The following is a 21,744-nucleotide window of genomic DNA, read 5'->3' as shown; positions in this document are numbered from 1 at the left end:
GATTACAGCTGAAGGCAATTCCTTTCCTTAGTTTTTATACATGTTGAGGAAGAAAATGCCTTCTCGCACAAGTATGTGGGACCAAATGACAGTAAGGCTGCAGTAGCCTTCCCCCCTCCCCGCCCTCCCCCCTCCCCCCAGCTTCTGGATACAGTTTTGCAGCTTGGCTTTAGAACTCGGTCAGTGTTTTTTCATTAAAAAGCTCCTTCAAATTGCGGTTTGATGTCAATTCCAGAAGTGCCTCTTGCTCTGGAGAGGAAAGGTCAAGAGTTCACAACATTGTCCATGATGTACTACCTAGCAAATTCTAGTATCACATCCTCTTGACACGAATGGAAAATACAACGCAAACTCTGTGTGCAATTTTCCCACATGATTTTTGATGGCCGTTTCAATGCCCTCAGTGTCAACAATAGAATTTAGTTCAATAAAGTCTGACCCATCGGAAAATGAGGCAATATTTCTTTTTTTTTACTTGTCCTATCCACAGGGAGATTTTTTTTTGTGGAAGGCACAAACTTTGTCTTCCATAACAAACACGTTATGACCGTGGCCCTGCAGCAACCGATGAAGTTCATTTAGCTTTTTAAATATGTCAGCCAAATAGGCAAGGCGGGATACCCAAAAGACATTTTCAAACTTTTCTGCTAGGGGTGATGAAACATTTGTCAGGAACAGGTGCGTTTCATCTCGTAGCTCGAATAATCTCAATAATGTTTCACCTCTTGACAACCAATGAACTTCTGTATGAAAGAGAAGAGTGTTGTGCTCAGAATCCAAATCCTTGCATAATTGCTGGAATAAACGTCCATTCAATGGCCGGCTTTTGATGAAATTTATTATTTTTGCAGCATCCTCCAAAGTCTCATGTAATACTGGGCTCATCCGTTTAGAAGCAAATGCATGTCTATGCTAGATGCAATGATTTGAAACAATGGAGCTGTTTCTTGCCTTATCGTATGCTATCACCCCTGAAGCTCTTCCTGTAATAGCTGCTGCACCATCAGAACAAATTCCTACACACTAAGTCCATAATATTCCATATTCACTGAAAAAAATTGTCGATTATTATGAATGTTTCTTCCCCAGTTGTTCTGCCAGGTAGTGGGCGGCAAAATAATAGGTGTTCCAGGATATCGTTCGAATCAGGAACACGCACAAAGAGAATTAATTGCGCTTTGCCAGTGATGCCAGTGCTTTCATCCAATTGAAATGCAATTTTTTCTGCTGCTGTGAATAACATCTGTGGCCATATCTTGTATTCGTCTTTGGATGGTGTTATCAGAACATGGAATATTACGAATAGCATCGGCCATTTTTCCATCAAAGAGAATCGAAGCAGTTGCAATGGCAGAGGGAACCACGACTTCTTCAACGATTGTCTGAGGCTTATTTCTTTCAGATGCTATCAAGGACAATTCATAAGATGCTTCCAGACATTTTTTTTAGAGATAGTAGTTGACCATGAAAGCAGCACGGCGTTTTATGAGTTCATCTCTCTTCTGCACAAAAAATGCTACTGGCTTTTCAGTGTGCTTTTTATGTTTTGTTGTAAAATGTCTCTGGCGCAAAGAAGGGTTCATGGAATGCTTGGATAATACTTCACTGCAGATAACACAAACAGGAAGCTGCTGATCGTTCTCTTCCAGGAAATAAAATCCAAACATCAAATAATCTTCACTGTATTTTCAATTTGGTGCCAGTTTTGATTTCTTTGGTGGTGATTCCTTTGCTGAATCACTTTCCTTTTGCACTGATGAACGTATGATGAATTTCTCCATATTAATATGCACCACTATCTTGATGGTCAGGTGGCTGGTCGGCTGTTCTCCCCCCCTTCCCCACTGTAATAATTAAGATGAGCCGTGTTGAGTCCAATATAAAGGAATGACTAAATCTCTTGATACAGGAACAGTTGCAAAAACTGCATGCCAAGATTTTGGTGCAAGAAATCTCAGCCTATGTGTAAGAACCACAACCTCCTAGAGCAGGGGTAGGCAACCTTGGTTCTTTTATGACTCGTGGACTTCAAGTCCCAGAATTCCTGAGCCAGCCATGCTGAGGGGGAAAGGGAGAGGTTTCCAAGTTGAGCCATGCTGGCTGAGGCATTCTGGGAGTTGAAGTCCACGAGTCATAAAAGAGCCAAGGTTGCCTATGCCTATCCTAGAGTCTAGGAGTCCTTCTCGGGTTCAGGGACAATGGCTATGCAACCATCTCTGATACTTTCTCCAGTATCCTGGGATGTAAGGCATCTGGCCTTAGAGAATTGAATTTGGTTTAAGTAGCCCCTTTTCTTGTCTTTCCTAATCTGGACTTCCCTGCTCCTCCTGCTTCCCTGATCCTTGCCCTCCCTTCCTCTCTGCTCCATCTCCACCCCTCCCTCCCTGCTTCTGTCCCAACTGAAGGCAGAGAAATCTGTGTTTCGTACATCCCTTGTTACAAATTCCCCACTTTGTCAGCATATAGACTAACAAGAGTTGGAAGGGGCCTTGGAGGTCATCTAGTCCAACCCTCTGTTCAAGCAGGAAACCCGCTACCATTCCAGACAAATGGCTGTCCAGTCTCTTCTTTAAAACCTCCAGTGACGGACCACCCACAACTTCTGTAGGCAACTTCCAAGTTCTAAATGTCAGGAAGTTTCTCCTTAGTTCTAGGTTGCTTCTCTCCTTGATTAATTTCCATCCATTGCTTCTTGTCCTGCCTTCAGGTGCTTTGGCAAATAATACACAATATAATACATAAATTTATTATATTATCTATATTTCCTATTTGTTAATTGTCCATTTCCCCCAGTTATATATTTTATTCTATGTTTTATTATAGCAAGCTCAAAAATTAAAAAAGAACAAGAGGAAATACAAACACTTTTAGATGAGATAAAAATGAAAGAAGAATTAAAGACATCCCCAGTAAAGATAATTATTTCACAACAAATGAAATTCCTACAGTAGCAATTGTCCAAGTTAACATGAAGGGAAGTTGATGTAAATGTGAAATAAGGAAAAAATAATAATTTTGTATTTTCAAATAAGCTAGGGAAACGTTTGGCATATAAACTGAGGAAAGAAAAAATATTGTTACAATTACAAGATGAAAATACCATAACAGATAATTTATGTTGCAAATAATATTTTATCGATATTACTGTAAAAGAGACAAAAGCGTAGAAGTTTCTCTGGCAAAGGTTGATGAACAGTTAAAGAAACAAAATTTAGCAAACATAAACAGTTGCCTTATATGGGCAGGGTAAAAACAAGCAAACAAGTACAAATTAAAAAATTGTATTCTCTAACGAACCTTCCCAAATTAAGGTAAGTTTAAAGGTAAAGGTTCCCCCGCACATGCATGCTAGTCGTTTCCGACTCTAGGGGCCGGTGCTCATCTCCGTTTCAAAGCCGAAGAGCCAGCACTTGTCCGAGGACGTCTCCGTGGTCATGTGGCCGGCATGACTAGACGCCAAAGGCGCACGGAACACTGTTACCTTCCCACCGTAGTGGTCCCTATTTTTCTACTTGCATTTTCACGTGCTTTCAAACTGCTAGGTTGGCAGAAGCTGGGACGAGTAACAGGCGCTCACTCTGCTACGCGGCACTCGGGATTCAACCCGCCAAACCTTCTGATCGACAAGCTCAGTGTCCTAACCCACTGAGCTACCGCCTCCCTTAAGGTAAGTTTGTGAAGCCTTAAAAAAAAGATCAAAACAAGGAAAGAGCAGATGGTTTAATCATCCTCTTATTATAAACATTTTTCTACCATGGAACCAAAGGTGGGATGACTTTTTCCCCTATGTATCTGAGCCCCTTTCTTTCTCGGCAGCGACTATCTAATAAACACTGCTGGGAGCCTCCATTATTTGCTTCTTGCCATGGGCCTCAGGTTACTTCCTGCCCTTCTGTTATCTACAAAGAACAATCGTTATAGTTAGGAGAAATATTTGCACCTTGAGTTTCAGGGGTTGCAATGGAAATCTCCTGATTAACAACGCACAATGGGCTGCTGTGAATTAGGTGTTGCAAGGTCACATTCTTTACCTCCCAATTTATCTTAAACTCTTCCATTCACCTGAAAACTCATTTTCCACACAGTTTCCCCCCCCCTCCGCCCTGGACTTCTTGGAAGGCAAAATGTGTGTCTGAAAGGACAGGATTTAGTCTTCTACTCTTAACCGTTACTGTGACGAACTATAAGCCATTGCCCAAAGTCATGGCAAAGTCATAGGATAATGCCGGCCGAAAGAGTGAGCCAAGTTTCATAAGCAACCTGTTCCAGTAACCAGGAGGTAAGCCAAGTCTATACAGTGAGGGGGGGAAAGTATTTGATCCCCGGCTGATTTTGTACGTTTGCCCACTGACAACGAAATGATCAGTCTATAATTTTAATGGTAGGTTTATTTTAACACTGAGGGACAGAATAACAACAACAAATCCAGAAAAATGCATTTTAAAAAAGTTATAAATTGTTGCATTTTAATGAGTGAAAGAAGTATTTGACCCCTTATTAAAACATGACTCAGTACTTGGTGGCAAAACCCTTGCTGGCAATCATAGAGGTCAGACGTTTCTTGTCGTTGGCCACCAGTTTTGCACACATCTCAGGAGGGATTGTGTCCCACTCCTCTTCATGAAGGTTTCGAGGCAGCTCCAACCTTCAGCTCCCTCCACAGATTATCTATGGGATTAAGGTCTGGAGATTGGCTAGGCCCCTCCAGGTCCTTAATGTCTTCTTAAGCCACTCCGTTGTTGCCTTGGCCGTGTGTTTTGGGTCATTGCCATGCTGGAATACCCATCCATGACCCATTTTCAGTGCCCTGGCTGAGGGAAGGAGGTTCTCATCCAAGATTTGACGGTACATGGCCCTGTCCATTGTCCCTTGGATGCAATGAAGTTGCCCTGTCCCCTTAGCAGAAAAACACCCCCAAAGCATAATGTTTCCACCTCCATGTTTGGCAGTGGGGATGGTGTTCTTGTGGTCACAGGCGGTATTCCTCCTCCTCCTAACATGGCAAGTTGAGTTGATGCCAAAGAGGTCTGTTTTGATCTCATCTGACCTCAACACTTTCACCCAGTTCTCTGAATCATTCAGATGTTCATTGGCAAACTTCAGATGGGCCTGTACATCTGCTTTCTTGAACAGGGGTACCTTGTGGGTGCTGCAGGATTTCAGTCCTTCACAGAATAGTGTGTTACCAATTGTTTTCTTGGTGACTATGGTCCCAGCTGCCTTGAGATCATTGACAAGATCCTCCCATGTAGTTCTGGGCTGATTCCTCACCGTTCTCATGATCACTGAAACACCACAAGGTGAGATCTTGCATGGAGCCCCAGACCGAGGGAGATTGACAGTTATTTTGTGTTTCTTCCATTTGTGAATAATCGCAGCAACTGTTGTCACCTTCTCACCAGGATGCTTGGCGATAGTCTTGTAGCCCATTCCAGCCTTGTGTAGGTCTGCAATCTTATCCCTGACATCCTTGGTCTTGGCCATGGTGGGGAGTTTGGAATCTGTTTGCTTCTGTGTCTTTTATACAGGTAACAAGCTGAGATTAGGAGCACTCCCTTTAAGAGAGTGCGCCTAATCTCAGCTCATTACCTGTACGAAAGACACCTGGGAGCCAGAAATCTCGCTGACTGATAGGGGATCAAGTACTTATTTCACTCATTAAAATGCAAATCAATTTATAACTTTTTTGAAATGCGTTTATCTGGATTTCTTTGTTGTTATTTTGTCTCTCACTGTTAAAATAAACCTGCCATTACAACTATAGACTGATCCATCTCTTGGTCAGTGGGCAAACGTACAAAATCAGCAGGGGGTCAAATAATGTATAAAGACTGTAGGTACTGGGCTTGTTCCCTAAACTTTGCTGAATGTTACCTAGCCTGGTAAAGAAAAAAAACCAACCCTTAATCTCGGAGAACGAACCCCCCCTAACTGTTTTTTTTTTTTTTGCAAGGGATTGTCAGTGAAGGACTGTGGGATTCAGGGTTTGCGTGCGTGAGAGAGAGAGAATGAGCACCAAAAAATTCCAGAGGGAGGGAGGAAGTAAATTAAGGCTGATCAGAGGGGGTTGCCGAGAGGAAGAGGGCGGCTTTCCCATGCAGCCCTCCGTCCTTCCCTCTGCCAGAATCCTTGCAGAGAAGGGCGGGCCACCTCAACCATAAAAGGCCACTGCAGGAAGGGATCCAGTCTTCAGCATTGACCTTTCTTGGCCCTGGCTTGCAGTGGGAGAAGACCTCTGGGCACAGCTGACAAGCAGCAGCTACCGCAGAGAGGAAAGGGCTACTTTGGAAGTGTCCCCAGCTGCCCTGAAAAGGTCACATGTGAATGGCATCATGTCCAGATGCTGAGAGAACAGGCCTACTTAAGCAAAGAAGAAACTGCAAGAGGAGATAACTGAGCACGAAAAAGATTGGGGGGAGGAGGGGGGCTGTTGAGAGGGTGGGTACAGAAGCTCCGGATGTAACAGGTTCTTTGGCCCCAAAATGTGCGAGTTGGAACAAATACCTCTAAAACCATTTTCTTGAGCACAGGTTCTCCTCAGGGCTGCATCCCAAGTCCGCTGCTGTTCACCCCGTTATGCTAGGTTTGCCACCAACCATATTGTGAAGTTCACAGATGTTACAACAGTCGTGGGCCTTATTCATGATGACAAGGTGGAAGCTTATTGCAAGGAGGTTGAGGGGTTGGTGAACTGGTGTACGGAAAACAGCCTAGTTTTAAATACCGAAAAAACCAGAGATCATTGTCAATTTCAGAAAAGGCAGGCCCAGCCACACTTCTCTGTACATAAATGATCCACCTGTAGAGATGGTTACCAGCATCAAATTCCTGGGTGTGCAGCTAATGCAACAGTGAGAAACTGGTCAAGTGGGCACAGCAGCACCTGCATTTTCTGTGTCGCATGAGAAAAGCACATCTTCCTTCCCCTGTCCTGACCACTTTCTACAGGGGGACAATTGAGAGCATCCTGTCATACAGCATTGCAGTCTGGTTTGGAAGCATCACTGCTTCAGACAGGAAGGCGCTGCAGTGTGTGGTGAGGATGGCCGAAAAGATCATTGGCACTTCCCTCCCTCCCATCCAGGACATAGCGCAGAAGTGTTGCTTGAGCAGGGTCCGCAATTGTCTGGGACACTACTCATCCTCTTCATGACCTGTTTTCCTTGTTACCTTCTGGGAGGAGGGGGCTTCGTGGTATCCACAGCAGAACATCCAGATTCAGTCAGTTTCATTCCATACAGCATTAATCTTGTGAACTCCCAAGCTTCCTCCTTCCATTATATGTTCAAAATGGACAGTATTTAATATTTATTTGCTATGTATATGTAGGGGTGTGGGTCTATACATATGTTGTATATAGTATGTTTAGGTGTGTCATGTATGTTCCACTTTGAGCGTGGTCAACTAAATTTCTTTTTGATGTGTGCCATTGTGCCCACAATAACAAAATGACAATAAAGGTTATCTTTTCGGTCCAGGTTCTGGAGGAAGCCTTCGCTGCCCTCGTGGATGATCTCTGGAGGTCCCACGATGGAGGGGATGCAACCAGTGGTGGGATTCAAATATGTGAACCACCGGTTCTCTGTGTGGATGCCACTTCCGAAAGTCCATTCTGGGCCTGGGCAACAAAAAAATTAGCTACTGGCTTTGCCAAAGTGGTGCAAACCAGCTAAATCCCACCACTGGATGCAACCATCCTGGCCCTCTTGGATCTCTCAGTGGCTTAACTTAGACCAGGTTCCGTATTAAAAGTACTTTGTTAGAAGATTGGCAGTATCTACAGGACCAGAACCTTGCAAGTTTGATGATACTTCCCCCTCCTGAGTTGCTTATTCTCCCATGGAGCAGGGAAGTGTCCTTCTCATGTTTGCTGATGCCTTCTTAGGGTTTCCCTCCCTATTGCTTTGGTAACAATCTTCCCTTTATCCAGGCCTTTTGTCTTTACTCTCTACAGCATCACTCGGGACCAGCTCCGTAGCAGATTAAAAGGAAACTGCACCCCCTTCTATTGGCTTCCATGTCCCCCTTTTCTCCTTCGCCCAATCTCACTAAGCCCGGACCACCCACCTCCAATCACCACCAGCAGGGGGAGCCAAAGGAAGGGAAGTTCTTCTGCTTCCTTGCTCCTATCCAGCCAGAGGGCATCTCAACCACGGAGGAGGACAGGGCAGTGAGTGAGTAAGTATTCTCTGGTCCAGTGAGGACTCCTGCTTCCCTCCCTCAGTGTTCCTGGACTCCCTCCCTTCCTGGCTGCTTTTACCTCTTCTGGAACCGTTAAAGAGATACAATAAGGAAAGAGGGGCAGACAAGGATTAACCTAGCAGTCACGGAGCCTCTTAGTGAGTGGACAGCATCGGTTCCCTCCATCCCAAAAGCAAGTGGAGATTTTGTGTCCATCTGTGGAAATCAAACCAAGTCAATAAATTTGATAATTTATCATTCGAAACAGGCACCTACAACCTTCTGCCTCCACGGAGCCTGATGGCCAAACACCAGCAAGACACAACCCCATAGCGTTGCTTCCATTCATTTAGCGATTTGTTCAATTAAATACGCAAGGAAAGACACACTTATACTAAAATTTCTTTCCTAAAAAGGTAAAAAAAAAAGTAACTGAGTTACGGAGCAATTTAAAGGCTGTAAGAAAAGGCAAACTCTTCACTGACCAAAATAAGATTGGACTACAAGATCTAAAGGGCTCGGCTACGTTCTTGCAGAACCACACAAGACACAATACAAAGCAGGTAAAGGTAAAGGTTCCCCCGCACATGCGTGCTAGTCGTTTCCGACTCTAAGTGCCGGTGCTCATCTCCGTTTCAAAGCCGAAGAGCCAGCGCTTGTCCGAGGACGTCTCCGTGGTCATGTGGCCGGCATGACTGGACGCCAAAGGTGCATGGAACGCTGTTACCTTCCCACCGTAGTGGTCCCTATTTTTCTACTTGCATTTTTACATGCTTTTGAACTGCTAGGTTGGCAAAAGCTGGGATGAGTAACAGGCGCTCATTCTGTTACGCGGCACTCAGGATTCAACCCACCAAACTGCCGACCTTCTGATCGACAAGCTCAGCGTCCTAACACACTGAGCCACCGCGTCCCTTTTTAATACAAAGCAGGCCTGGGTTCAAACATTAAACCCAGGAACACCCCCCCCCATACATACACACACACACACACACACACAGGCTATTAAATGGAACACAGCCCACACTGCAATCCTGGTCGGAGCTCAGTTGTCGGGAGCCTCCAGTGGGGGGAGGGACTTTGTGCCTCCTGCCCCACCCCAGCAGGCATTTCTTTTCAGATGGGGAGGGCTGCGGAGAGGCATTAATATTCTCGGAAACCAGAGTTGCGTCAGGGCCCGGGAAAGGAGCCAAGCGGGGAAGGGTCCGGGAAGCGAGTGGCCAGACTGAACTGTTTTCCCTCGAGACCCCACCGTGAACCAAGCAGACCCCCCCCAAATGCCAAAGAAGTATCCAGGTTAGCAGGAAGTGAAACCCACAAAGGCCTGGATTGCATTTTAGGGCAGGTGGGGCTGGGTCTACCAGCCAAAGCCCCTTAGGGTGAAGCCCGATGCTTCGGAATGAAGCCCACCACTGCGCCACCCGGGTCCTGCCCACCAGAACCACGGGGGCTCCAGGCCCTGCCCGAGTCCTCCCTCCAGCAGGAGGGGCTGCTGGGATCAAGGCCTGGGCCTTTGCTCCTCCGGTCTTGGCCCACTCGGCCAACCGGTGCTGGGTGGGAGAAGGGCCCGACTGGAGAAACCTCTTCCCAGGTTACCAGGAATGAAATGGAACCCATTAACCCCAGAAGCCTTCGCTGAGCAGGGATCCAGCCCTGCCAAGACCCCCCCAACTGGGACCCTGCCCCCTCAGCGGCTCCTCTCCGGGATGAAGGCCAGGTGGAGTCTGGGGGAAGCTGATGGTTTGCACGCGAGACGTGAAGAAATCCAACCAAGGCAAATGGTCACCTAGCTCTGTGCACGGCAAACGCAGCCAGGGACCCCCTTTCGTGAGCTGCGCACAGCACCCTCCCTCAGGCACCAGAGAGAATAGCTCAGGCATGGGGGGGGAGGGACATTTTAGCTGGATTTCCATAAGAGAAGAAGCTTTTTTTTCCCAGGGGCAACAACCTGGAGCCAAAAGAGAGGCTGAGGCACGGAGGCCCCACAAGAGCCGCAGGTTTAACGTTTTGTCTATTTGCGTGAGGCCGAAGAACCGACCACTGTCCTCAGCTGTGCTGGCCTTGCAAGAGGAGCCGTCTACTGGCCCCGTGGCCCCATCTGGCCCTGCCCGCACAGGGCTGCCCCCTCCCGGAGCAAATGGGTCCACAGCGGAGGCATCGGCCGAGGGGCTCTGCTGCCTCCACGCCAGGATCTGGCTTGGCTCAGCTAGAGCAGACTCTGGCAGGCCCAAAGGACGCTTGCCTGCTTGCTGGGGGTCCCAGGGTGCTTTCAAGGGGACCGGCATGAGCGTTGCCTCCTTCCTCAACCAGATCCCTCCTGCCAGCCACAATAAATATGGAAAATGGCCACTACGTCCCGCTCTGTTCTCCTCCTAAGCCCCAAGCCCAGCCCGCAGCCCCCCTTGCTCCCCACTCCTGGGCACACGCAGGGTGCCCTCCGACACTGCTCCCCAGTCCCAGTTGCCAGGTGGGTGGCAGGAGAGGGCAGCCAGGGACTGTCCTGGGCTCCTGCTCCCGAAGTGGGGCTGCTGGGTCAAAGGGCAGGACTCATCCTCCAGCCAGGCGGGTGCCCCCCCTGCCTGCTCCCCTTGGGTGGGGAGGCTGCCATGGGCACACGGGGGGGGGGGGGGGGGCAGGAGAACCATTTATTGACAGACACAAAACAGACTTGTTGGGTGGGGCAGAAGAACAGAAGAGAGCCCCTTCCCCTTTCAGCCTGGCAGCTGTTTCCTAAGGTACAGGGCAGGGCGGGGGCTTCACTGGGTCTCCATGGGGAGGGAAAACGCTCCAACCAGAAGATGGGCCAGGTCTTGCCGGCCACGGCCTGCCAACGGAGGAGGAAGAGCCCCCAGGCTTCAGGCAAGTCTCAGAAGGAGCATTCCGGGGCCACCCAGCTCCTCTCCTGCCGGCCCGTTCAGATGGTGAGAGCGCTGCAGCTGGGCAACTGCGAGACGGAGGTGGCCAGCAGGGGACTGGTGGGCAGCACCTTGATGGGCAAGTCCCAGCTGAAAGTGTCCACGTCCATCTGCTCCACTCCTGTCCAGCCGGCGGCTTCCGACGGGTCCTTGGGCGTCACGGGTGCCTCGGCCACGTCCCGCAGAGTGACAAACTCAAAGTGGAGCCTCCATTGGAGGGACACTGTGGAAGGCAGGCAGGCAGGTGGACACTCAGGGCAAGGGGAGGCAGGCTGGCCTGCTCATCCCCCCCAGCCATATGAGGTTGTGAGAGCAACCCCCCCCCCCATTGCCTTAGCTCCTTTCTGGGAGGGCTCCCCCAGGAGACCAGGGCTGCTTCAGGAGTTCCGACTCTGCAGGCTCACCGACGTTGGTGCTGAATCCCGGGGCCGAGCTGAGGGGGATGGGCAGGCTGAAGCTGGTCCGGGCTGTGTGCAGGCAGGACTCCTGGTGCCGGGCGTGGGTGCTATAGGACGCAGCTTGGCCCCGGCGGCGCTGGAAGGCGTCCTGGACCCGCTCCTCCGTCTGCAGGCTCACCAGGTACTGGCAGGGACAGAGACTATCAGCAAAGGTGCCCCCCCCTGCTCCCCCGTCTGCACAGCCCCTGGGTAGCCCCCCTCCCCTCACCTGCAGGCACGGCGTGTCCCCCTCGGAGAAGCTGAAGGTCCCCACCACGTCCTCCCCAATCTTGTAGATGGTCTTGAAGATGCAGAAGGTGGCCACTCGGCCCCGGGCACTGCTGATGTTGAACAAGTCTGGGGACGGAGAGCGCTGGCCTAAGACCGGGGTTGGGGGGAGCGGCTCTGTGGCCCAGCACAGGCCCCAAGTGAACCAGCACTGCTTATACCAGGGGTAGGCAACCTTGGCTCTTTTTTATGACTCATGGACTTCAACTCCCAGAATTCCTGAGCCAGCACAGCTCAGCTTGGAAACCTCTCCATTTCTCCTCAGTATGGCTGGCTCAGGAATTCTGGGAGTTGAAGTCCACAAGTCATAAAAGAGCCAAGGTTGCCTACCCCTGTCTTAGACAGAAGAGGGAGTCGCCTGGGCTGCAGGGGTCCCATGTGGAGCTGCCTCCTGAGACTGACAGAGGTGTCCAAGATGGAAGGTCAGGGGTTGAGGCCTGATGTGCTCAGCCTCACAAGGAGAGTCTGGCATCGGCTGCTGGACTCTTGCAGGCCTGCTTCCAAAGGAACCCTTGGGCACAATGGGAGGGGGAGCCCCCTACAGGGGACTGGAGACCAAGGATGGGGCCCACAGCCACAGAGGTCCCTGTGGGTTTTGGTGGGGGCCACAAGGGACGACTGTCTGGTGGGAGAGGGGACTCACGCAAACTCCGCCGCGAAGTCGCAACCGTCAGAAGCTCTGTGGCCAGGTCCGCCAGGCGGGATGTCTTCTTCACGCCGCCCTCTTCCTCCTCCAAGAACGGGTTAGAGGGGGCCACGGCCTCATCCTGGGGGAAGGGGTAGTCTCTGAGCCCTGGGGAGACGGGGGCACAAAGTCAGAGGTCTGGCAGGTTGGAGTTCCAGGCGGAGGCCGGGGGGGGGGGAGCGCTTACCTTGCAGCACCATCACTCGGAAGGGGACCCGGAGCAGCTTGATGGCCGAGTTCACCCGCTGGCAGCCGATGGTCAGCTTGTAGACGTACTTCACTGCCTGGCCACGAAAGGAGGGCGGCCCATCCACCGGCAGCGTCTCACAGTAGGAGTCTGGGGGCAGAGGGAGGGGGCCGCTGAGCCAGGCCAGCTGAGGGAAGGGCCGGGGGGCTCTGGGGCAGGCAGGGAAACTGCACCTCGCCAGGGAGGTTCTGCTGTCTGCCCCTCCTCCTGCTGCCCATCTGCAGCTCTGGGGTGGCCACCCACCCTCATCCCCCCTCTGTCCAACCCGGGGGGGGGGGACATAGAGCTCACAGCTTTTGGACTCGCCGGGATCCAGCCTCAAGTCACAGAAGAGGATCTTTGGGGGTGTCGACAGGATGCACTGACCACGCTCCCCTGCAAGGCAACGCATGTCACCAGCCCACAGCAAGGACTTCCCCTTCCTGTTCTGGTTTTTTTTAATGCAACTTTTACTGGTTATAATAGCTAAGTCTAATACAAACTAGGCTTAAAGGAAAAAAAATACAAGAAAAAAGAAAAACAAGAATGCAATAAAGAGGAAAAAAAATACGAAGCGACTTCCAACCATCATCTCAAGCATAAAGAAATTTAGCCACCCCCTCATCCCCCTGAAGGCCACAAATGTTGATCTCCTCATCCCAGATCCCTTCTCTTGCAATCTATGTAATCCCCCTCCTTGGTGGGTCCTGGTGCCAGCAACCAGCCTGCCAAAGATGATCAGAAGTAACAACGTACAAGTAACCCTCGACGTACAAGCACGAATCGGACCGAAATCCTCTCTTGCTGAACAAAGCAATCGTTAAACGAGATGCCATGCGACCCACTTCGCTTCATAACTGCCATCTTGGTTCTTCCGCTTGTGGATACGCAAGAATTGTGGTCTATTAAGAGGGCAGAGACCCCAGGTAAGGATTGTGGGAGTGGCTCAAGGGGTGGGGGAGGCCTGGCACAGGCTCTGTGCGCAAGTGGGGGGGAGGAGGAGGAGGGGGCTGCATTGCAAAGCCGCAGCTGCCCCAGCAATTGCCCCCCCCGCCTATTCTCCCCACCACCTCTGCCCTTTGGGGCTACCCTGCCGAATGGCATTCGGTGGCAGCGTTGGGCGGGGGGGGGGGGGGTCCAAAGTAGAGACTGAAGATCTTCAGCAGCCAGTTGCCCCCAGGCCCAGGACTTGCTTTCAGCTCCAGTCCTGCCACTGCCCCCCCCCGAGAAATGCCGCCTCAAGCCGCATAGCCAGCCTGAGGCATGCCAGGGCCCTTCAGGTTTGGAACAGGGGAGGCAGAGTTCAAGACCAAGCCCCCCCAACTGATCCTAGAGCAAGGAGAGCAGAGAGAACAACATAGGCAGGCTCAATTGCTCAGGAAGAGAACGTCCCGCCCCACTCCACAAGGCACACCTGGGGACTAAGATATAAGGAGACGCTGTGGGGTGCTGTGGGGTGGGGCATTTGCCGGGAACAAAGGTGTTATCTTGGGACAAACTGTGAACTCTGCTCTCGTCTTTGATTAACCTGGATAACCTGAATACTGGACCGGTTGGTTTCCTGCTTTACGACTGCAGACTGCATTTCAGAGTCTCTCCTTGCAGACTGAAGGCAAGCTGAGATTAAAAAGGACTCATTAAGTTTCTGGTTTTGTTTTTGTGTGTGTGTGTGTGAAAGAGAGAGAGAGAGAGAGAGAGAGAGAGAGAGAGAGGGAGAGAGAGAGAGAGAGAGAGAGAGAGAGAGAGAGAGAGAGAGAGAGAGAGAGGGAGAAAGCGCTTTGGTTGAAGGCTTGTCAGCATATGTGGGAGCTTTTGGGGAACATTGGCAGTTATTAAAGGACTGTTTCTCTTGCCAGCTGACTGCTTTGCCTCCGTGCGGGGCCCTGGGTCATCACACCAGGTTTCTGCAGCGACCAGGCTTGCGCGAGGCTTTCTTCCCGAGACCGCCTCACGTCGTTCTCTAGGGGGTGAGGGTGGGGATCTGGTTCTTTCAATCTTTGGGAAGCGTCATCGCAGGATATGGAGGCAGCAGGGGGACTGGGGTTTCTCCTGTTCCCGCAATCCTCCTTCTCCAGGACGGGCCTCAGAGGCTCCGGATGGGCCGCAGTGACTTCTCGTGAGCAGCGGAGGGGGAGGAAAACAACAGGAGGGCAGCAGACCCTGCGGGGCGCAGGGCAATTGGGGATCAGGGGAACGTGAGGAGGGCTGGGGGGCAGTTGGTCCTCCACTTCAGTCCCCCCCCCCCCCGCCGCTACTTCTGACAGGGAGGCCTAAAGGGCACAGATTGGGGGGGTGAAGGCAGGCGAAGGGAGGGATTTGCGAGGTCTCTGTGGCTGCAACTGCAGGAAGGCTGCCAAGCGCCCACATTCTGCCCTCGGGATGGCCGTAGGGGCCCTGCCAGGGCTCCGTCTGCGGATAAAGGTACTGCTGTAATTCTGAACAGTGACTGGAACTAATGGTCATAAGTTGAGAACTCCCTCTATTTTGTTTTAACCTTGATGAAATAAACCAACTTCGTACTTTTCCGTTTTACTTTTAACAGTCTTAATCTTTCGTTCATTCAAGTGTTACCGTAATATTACACCTCTCTTTTTGCCTTCCTTGTCCTGTCGCTCCAGAGGTCTTCAAAGGCTTTAACAAGTCTCTTCTGAGAGAAAAATGACCCAAGTCGCTCTCACGGTGCGTCAATTGTATTTCCTTTGTCAAGTATTAAACATCAGCCAATTTCTTTTGTAGATCCAGTGAAACATCCTTTTCTAAATCATTCTACTGCCGTGGCCAGCCGTAAATCCACTTTCAACACCATCTCTGATCTTGACAGATGAAATTTTCCCCCAATAAAGGTTCCTTTTTGCTCGCTCTCTGAGCTTGGCTGTTTTCTTGCAGACGTTTCATTATCCAAACTAGGTAACATCACCAGTGCTAATTTCTTCAATAGCATCTTTTGAAAGTGGTCTATCCAGAGAGGCAGATATCATTCTGACATCCTGTCGATATCGTGGCTGCTCTTTCCAGTTTCCTTCAATCTTTTGTTAGAATATTTTATGGGCTTGTAAAATCTTTCTCATACCTTAACAGCTTTACTCCCCCCGTAGCATCCAGTTTTTGAAATCATAAAATTATTTTTGTTTTGTCTTGTAAAAAACAAGCCAAAATCTGTTTCCTGTAAGAAACTGCTTGTTCTTTAGCATTACTTCCAAAATTTTACTGTATAACTTTCACTATTTCATTTTTTTCTGGATCCTTAGTCCTGGTATACTTTTCTATGACCAAAATCTTATTTAGCTTTTTGCTGTTTATTTCATATTCTTTACGTTCTTATGTTTATGATTATTATTATTTTTTGATTCAGGATTGAAGGAAGACTCATGGTCCAAAAGCCTTTAATAGCTTATGAGGAGTTAATGGGCAATTTCCAAGCGTAATTAGCAAGTGAGGCTTGCAAATGTCATGTCTGTCAACTCTAGGACGAACCTGGCTGCAGCCATCTTGCTCGTTCTAGGTTGCCGCCTGAAAAGGAGGGGGTGCAGAGTATTTTTGCTAGTCTAAACAATTGTGTCCCGTGGGAACCAAGGTCATTCTATCAGTTCTTAAGAGGGTTGGGCGTTTTGTTAGAAAGCCCGCCAAATTATTCTATTACATAGCCGGCTGCATAGCACTAGGGTGGGAAGTTTGACTTTGTCTAACACTTTGGAGGGAATTTCAGACTTGGCTTCACTTTTGCCCGTGCAGATGTTTTGTAAGCAATAAGCATGTTCTTTGAGGATACCTCTAGCCTCCGAGTTCTGATTTAATTGGTCTTAGCATTAGAACCATGACAATGTCCTTTCAAAGTCTCTGCAGCAGTTGTGACCAAGAGATTCCTTTGTCTCCTGGCACCCAAAACCACAGAAAAGCACCTCCCTGCAGCCTACACTCCTGAGAAGTAGTCATCCAAAGCCCATGCAGGTGATCTCCCATCCTCTCCTTATCCAGAGAGGCTCCAAGGAAACGGTCCACTGGTTGCTTCTGTGGTTTTTGCCACGACTGTTGGCTTCACTTTCAGGGCAGTCTTCAGTCTGTCGTACCTCGCTTGGAAGACCGACAATGGCCTCCCTTTCCAAGTCCCAAGGGCTCCCACTTTGACCCTCTGGGGGTCAGGCAATAGATACCAGCCCCAGCAGGGCCCCCCCCCAAGGCTCCCTCCTTGAGATGCAACTTACCTCTATTGGGCACAAAGACAGTCTCATTTTCCGCCTGGGCATCATAGCTGTTATCTTGTGAAGGTGGTAGAGCAACCCGGCTCTCACTGGTGTGCAACTGACAGTGAATCTGAGCACTGGCCCAGGCCAGAATCTCACTGGAAGAAAGAGGACAGGATCGTCAGGAAGAGGAAGGCAAGCGAAGGCCAGGGCCAGGCCACCTGGCAGGTCATCGCTAGACCTTCAGAGGGCCAGGTGGACCTTCTCACAGCAAATGCCATTTTCTACATAAAGTTTGCGCCGGCTCCAACACTTGGTTGCCTTCTCACCCTCTAGGACTACAGCGCCCATACTCTGCTCTACCCTTTCAGCAAGCCCCCTTTGGAATTTCTGAGGCCGCACTGGCTGCGCCCAGGATGCTGGAAGAGAACTGGGCATGGGGAGGGCGCTGGGCCATTCAGCCCACAAAGCCCTCTAACCAGCAGGTACCTTTTGCGCTTTGCCCAAGAACCCATTTCTAGTGATATTATTCCCTCCTACAACCCTGATGCCGGCCTCCGTTTGGCCCCATCTAATGGAGGGTCTGGGGCACTGGCTCCTCTCAGGCCCCCTTGGGACCCTGCCTTCCCTGGTGCTTGAATCCTGCTCAGTCTGGACCGCTGAGGGGCCAGCCGTCTTCCGAGGTCAGGCTGCCAGCCAAGCTGCTCAGGAAAGCTGACGGTCCCCCTTGGAAGGGGTGGGGGACGGCTTTTGGCCCGGCTATAGCTCGCTTCATCACCAATCAACACCTTTTTTCAAAGGTTTTGCTTCCTGAAAAACGTTTGGTGGTTATGACAGGCCCTTCAGACTAAACACCGCCCTGAGTCCTTCGGGAGAAGGGCGGTATAAAAATATAATAAATAAAATAAATAAATAAATAAATGCAAATATAATTTCAGAGTGACTGTATCACACAGGAATCTTGAGAAACGTGGTTAACTTTTAATGACTATAACACGTGTTGACTGCATAATATTTCTGACACTCTGCTTGAGTTCAGCAGGGTTCTGTTGAAAGCGTTCATTTGTACTTCTTGTCCAATCGTCCGAGGACTGTTCATACCGAGTTCCTGCCTGCGGTCCATCATTTTCACCTGGAGCGAGTCCCAGCTGATCCTCCTGGCTGCTCTACGCGTTTATGTCGCCCTTCCTGATGTCCCTGTGGGGCGGGCGAGGCTCCTGGGCAGCTTCAGGGGCCGCTGCATCACTGCGCAGGATATGGAGCTGGCACGCTCTGCCCCACCCAGGGTGGCCACAGTCTTTGGTGGAGAACCTAGGTGACTCAAAGGACGCTGCCTCCTCCAGAGCCCCAACTTCAGCTTGCCAGGACTCTGCTCGGGTGATGCGTGATCACCCTGTGGCAGAGTTTAGATACAAGCCACGATCAGCCCAACCAGTTAATCTTGGCCTCCGGAATTCTCTTGCAGAACACGAAAAGCCGCCCTGCTGCCCTGTTCCTGGGTGGGTGACGCTTGCAACCCTTCCTCAAGAAATGGGACCGACCGACAAGAGGCCGCCCCAGCCGCCCTTGCGCTCCTCTTTCCCAGACTGTCCACCCTCTTTGCTTCGCGCTGGGCCTCTTGACTGTCCATTCATTAACCTGTTATCTGATTGGCTCAGCTCAAGGCCAGTCATCCAGCACCTGGTCAACAGAGAAGCTCCCTTTTCCAATGGGTTCTGGTTCACATCCTGCCTTTTTACAGCGTCTCTCTTCCTTCTTGCTTTCGGCCTGTCCTTACCTCCGTGCTACAAAGGGTCCCAGTTCCATCATCATCATTGCAGCTCCCGGCTCTGAGGAGGCCAGAGTTGCAACTGCCAGACCTCCTGCAGGAAGGCAAGAGTCCAGGGAGCTGCCAGGAGCAACGGGGATGCTTCACACCCCAAAGGCCCGGAGACGGGAATGGAAGGTGGAAATATGTAGTTTTGGGGTTTGGGATTGGACAGCTGCGTGAACTTAGCTAGGATGGGTTGCATATCTCAGCACATCTTGGGCAGCAAAAGACAGTACTTGGCCGGGGCAGGGGGGGGGAGTGATGACCAGGGCTTAGGGGACAGTATCAACAGTGAATGCGTGCAGATGGCCCTTCTCTCTCTGGTCACTTGCAGGCTTCTGAATGCTGGGTCATGAAAGGACAGCAAAGGAAACATCCAATATTCTAACCCACCCGGGGGACAGCTAAAGTCTTGGGGAAACACCCAAAAGGAAACATGCTAACTACGCCTGCCTTCTAGTTTCTTATCTACAGCGTACCTGCCCTAAGGGGCGAAGTCTCTTATGTGTGTCAGCTTTGCTGGGTGAATTGCTTATATAACCAAAACTGGTATAAAAATAAGACATTTTTGCTACGTGGAGCTTTTTCTCTTTTTTTTTTAGAGAAGCCCGTCTCCATTCAGCCGAATGAACACGGACGTTTGAAGGCAACTTCTGGTTTCCTGTATTTTGTTATCAAGGAAAACCTCAGAACTTGCACGTCATTTTTGGTGAGCCATCCAGGAGAGGTGCTTGGTCCTAGGAAGGCTCAGGACAGGGAAGGCGCTGAGCACGCCCTGGGGTTTCCTGGAGGTGCCCCTTCCCTGTGGCTTTTCTACAGAAACTAGGTTTCCCCCCCCCTCCTTTTTTTTGTTGTTGTGGTTGTTGCCTTCACTTGGTTCCTGCATACTCAGGAAGGCTGAAGCTAAGGTAAGCGTACGTTACACAGGCTTGCCCAGGGGAGTGTGGGGTGTGTTGGTATGGGTGTATAAACATGTGTCTGTTTCCTTGAATCATTTCCCACTGTTGACCAGAGCTGGGCGGAAGCTCCAAGGGCCTGAAAAACAGTGAAAGCCCACAACTGATCCAGTCAACGTGTGAAGCCAGTGAAGTGTTGTGTGTTTTCACAAGTATCTGACAGCTCCATCCCACAACACCACACTGAAGAACAAGCCTGCTCTTTGCATACTCTCCGGCCAAGGCTCCCATTGCCGCAGCCATCCTCTTTGCTGCCTGTCTGGTTGGCATGGGGAGGGCTGCTGTGCCCATGGATCTGCGCCATCCTTAATCCTTGCAAGCAACCTGCAGAACAGCCCAGGAACCTGATTAGGGAGAGTGACCGGCCGGTCTTGTCTTCCACCAAGAGCCTTGGTGGAGCAGTGGGCTAATGCCTCCTTAAGTAACACCAGCTGCCTGCAATTAGTGCAGGTTCGAGTCCCACCAGGCTCAAGGTTGACTCAGCCTTCCATCCTTCCCAGGTAGGTAAAATGAGGACCCAGATTGTTGGGGGCAATAAGCTGACTTTGTAATAATGCTGCTTGGGGGGGGGGGGGCGAAAGCCCTAATAAGCAGGCATATACATAGAATGAAGGCTATTGCTAAGCACATTGGTTTGTGCTTAAATTGTAAGCCGCCCTGAGTCTTCGGAGAAGGGCGGGATATAAATGGAATTAAAATAAAATAAAGAAAATAAATGAGTCATAAAAGAGCCGAGGTTGCCTACCCCTGAACTAGACCATCAAGTCTGCAGGCTGCAGAGGCTGGTCCTCCTGCTCAGGATCCAGGTAGGATCTGGGCCTGGAGCTACAGCTCAGGGTAGCAAGCTATGGCCTTAGAGGGTCTCTGAAGGAAGCCTGCCCAGAGGAAGTAACCTTCAGGAGGAAGAGCTGAAACACACACAGACACACACACAGACACACACCACTGCGCATTTTGTGCCCAGGACTTTTCTTGCTGGCTGCAGGCCTCAAAAGGCCGGAAAAGAAGCAAGGGAGGCTGCAGAGCATGACAGAAGAACCAAAGAGCCACATCTGGATGGTGCTTTTTCCTTTTGAGGAAGTTAAGATCACAGGGGCTCCTGACAACCAGTAAGACAAGCACATCTGGAAAACTACTTCCTGTCTTCCTGCAGGAGAACCCCTGGCATACGCTTGCACAACAAGTACAGACATCACAGACCTTGTGCCCCCAAGACAGACACCTCCAGCAGGAGCTCCCCTCCCTGAAAAAGTGTGGCTACCTGAAGCTTAAGCCAAAGAGGACACCTGGCAACTCCAATGGCCAAGAGCAGGTTTTGGGGCCTTTGCACACACACACACACACACCCCTTTCTGGCGAGTGGAGACTGTGATACAGGAGAACAGAGTTTCCCCAAGGCCAGGAGGGGAACCGCCAAGTTCCTGGGGCAGGCAGAGAGGAGCTTGGCAGCTGCTGATGCACCACTACCAGCACACCTGCCCGCGTTGCATTCATCGCTTCACGATGCTGGGCATCGTTCAGCAGCAAAGGGCAAGAACGGGGCAGAACTGCTAACCCAAAGGCTCACTTGAGGCCGCTTACAATCATCACTTCCTGTTAATCCATGTTGGGGCAGAGCATGGAAAGAATGTGAGCACGAAACCTCATAAAACCTTCTCCTTCAAGTACTCAATGAGCATTTTGGAAATGTTTCCACATGGGGGAAAAAAGCTAGTTGTACTGCCTATGAAACTCTGGTCAATGGCGCACAACGAGACTGTTGCACTACAGAATCAGGGACTCCAACCCCCTCCCGAAACCTCAGACCCCACCCTCACCCCCTCCCCAATAACTGGCTATCCAGCCTCTACCTGGAAATCTCCCTGAATCCAAGAGATTTGGAGCTGCTTCAGAGCTCTCAGCCGCAGGAATTGCCACCTTATTTTGAATCTGGATCTCTCCCTGTTAAGGCCGCTTCCTCCCATGTTCCCTGGGGCTGGGAAAGCTGCTCTTCCGCCTCTTTCTTAGGCTAAACACGCCCAGGTCTTGCTCCCTGTAGGGCTTGGCCCTCAAGACCCTCTCCAGC

The 21,744-nt window shown here is 50.4% G+C and overlaps 1 protein-coding gene across 2 annotated transcripts in view; it reads right to left on the bottom strand.

The window, feature by feature from the left end:
* Positions 1 to 6,988: 6,988 nt before the first annotated feature.
* Positions 6,989 to 21,744, bottom strand: part of RGP1 (RGP1 homolog, RAB6A GEF complex partner 1) — a 19,724-nt gene continuing 4,968 nt past the window's right edge. Inside the window, exons 2-8 of one of the 2 annotated variants that reach the window (XM_083355594.1) lie at positions 16,935 to 17,071; positions 13,045 to 13,128; positions 12,694 to 12,843; positions 12,465 to 12,614; positions 11,763 to 11,890; positions 11,501 to 11,678; positions 6,989 to 11,319 (exon numbers count right to left, since the gene is read on the bottom strand). In XM_083355594.1, coding sequence (XP_083211720.1) covers positions 11,096 to 11,319; positions 11,501 to 11,678; positions 11,763 to 11,890; positions 12,465 to 12,614; positions 12,694 to 12,843; positions 13,045 to 13,128; positions 16,935 to 17,071 — 1,051 coding nt within the window. In that variant the 3' untranslated portion in view covers positions 6,989 to 11,095. The remainder of the gene's footprint in view (positions 11,320 to 11,500; positions 11,679 to 11,762; positions 11,891 to 12,464; positions 12,615 to 12,693; positions 12,844 to 13,044; positions 13,129 to 16,934; positions 17,072 to 21,744) is intronic. The other variant, XM_083355593.1, reaches the window with a different exon arrangement.

The sequence above is a fragment of the Vipera ursinii genome, assembly GCF_947247035.1.
Source record: "Vipera ursinii genome assembly, chromosome: 2".
NCBI classification, from domain to species: domain Eukaryota; kingdom Metazoa; phylum Chordata; class Lepidosauria; order Squamata; family Viperidae; genus Vipera; species Vipera ursinii.
Note: the sequence above shows the minus strand (reverse complement) of the source record. Positions and strands in the feature narration are given on the sequence as shown.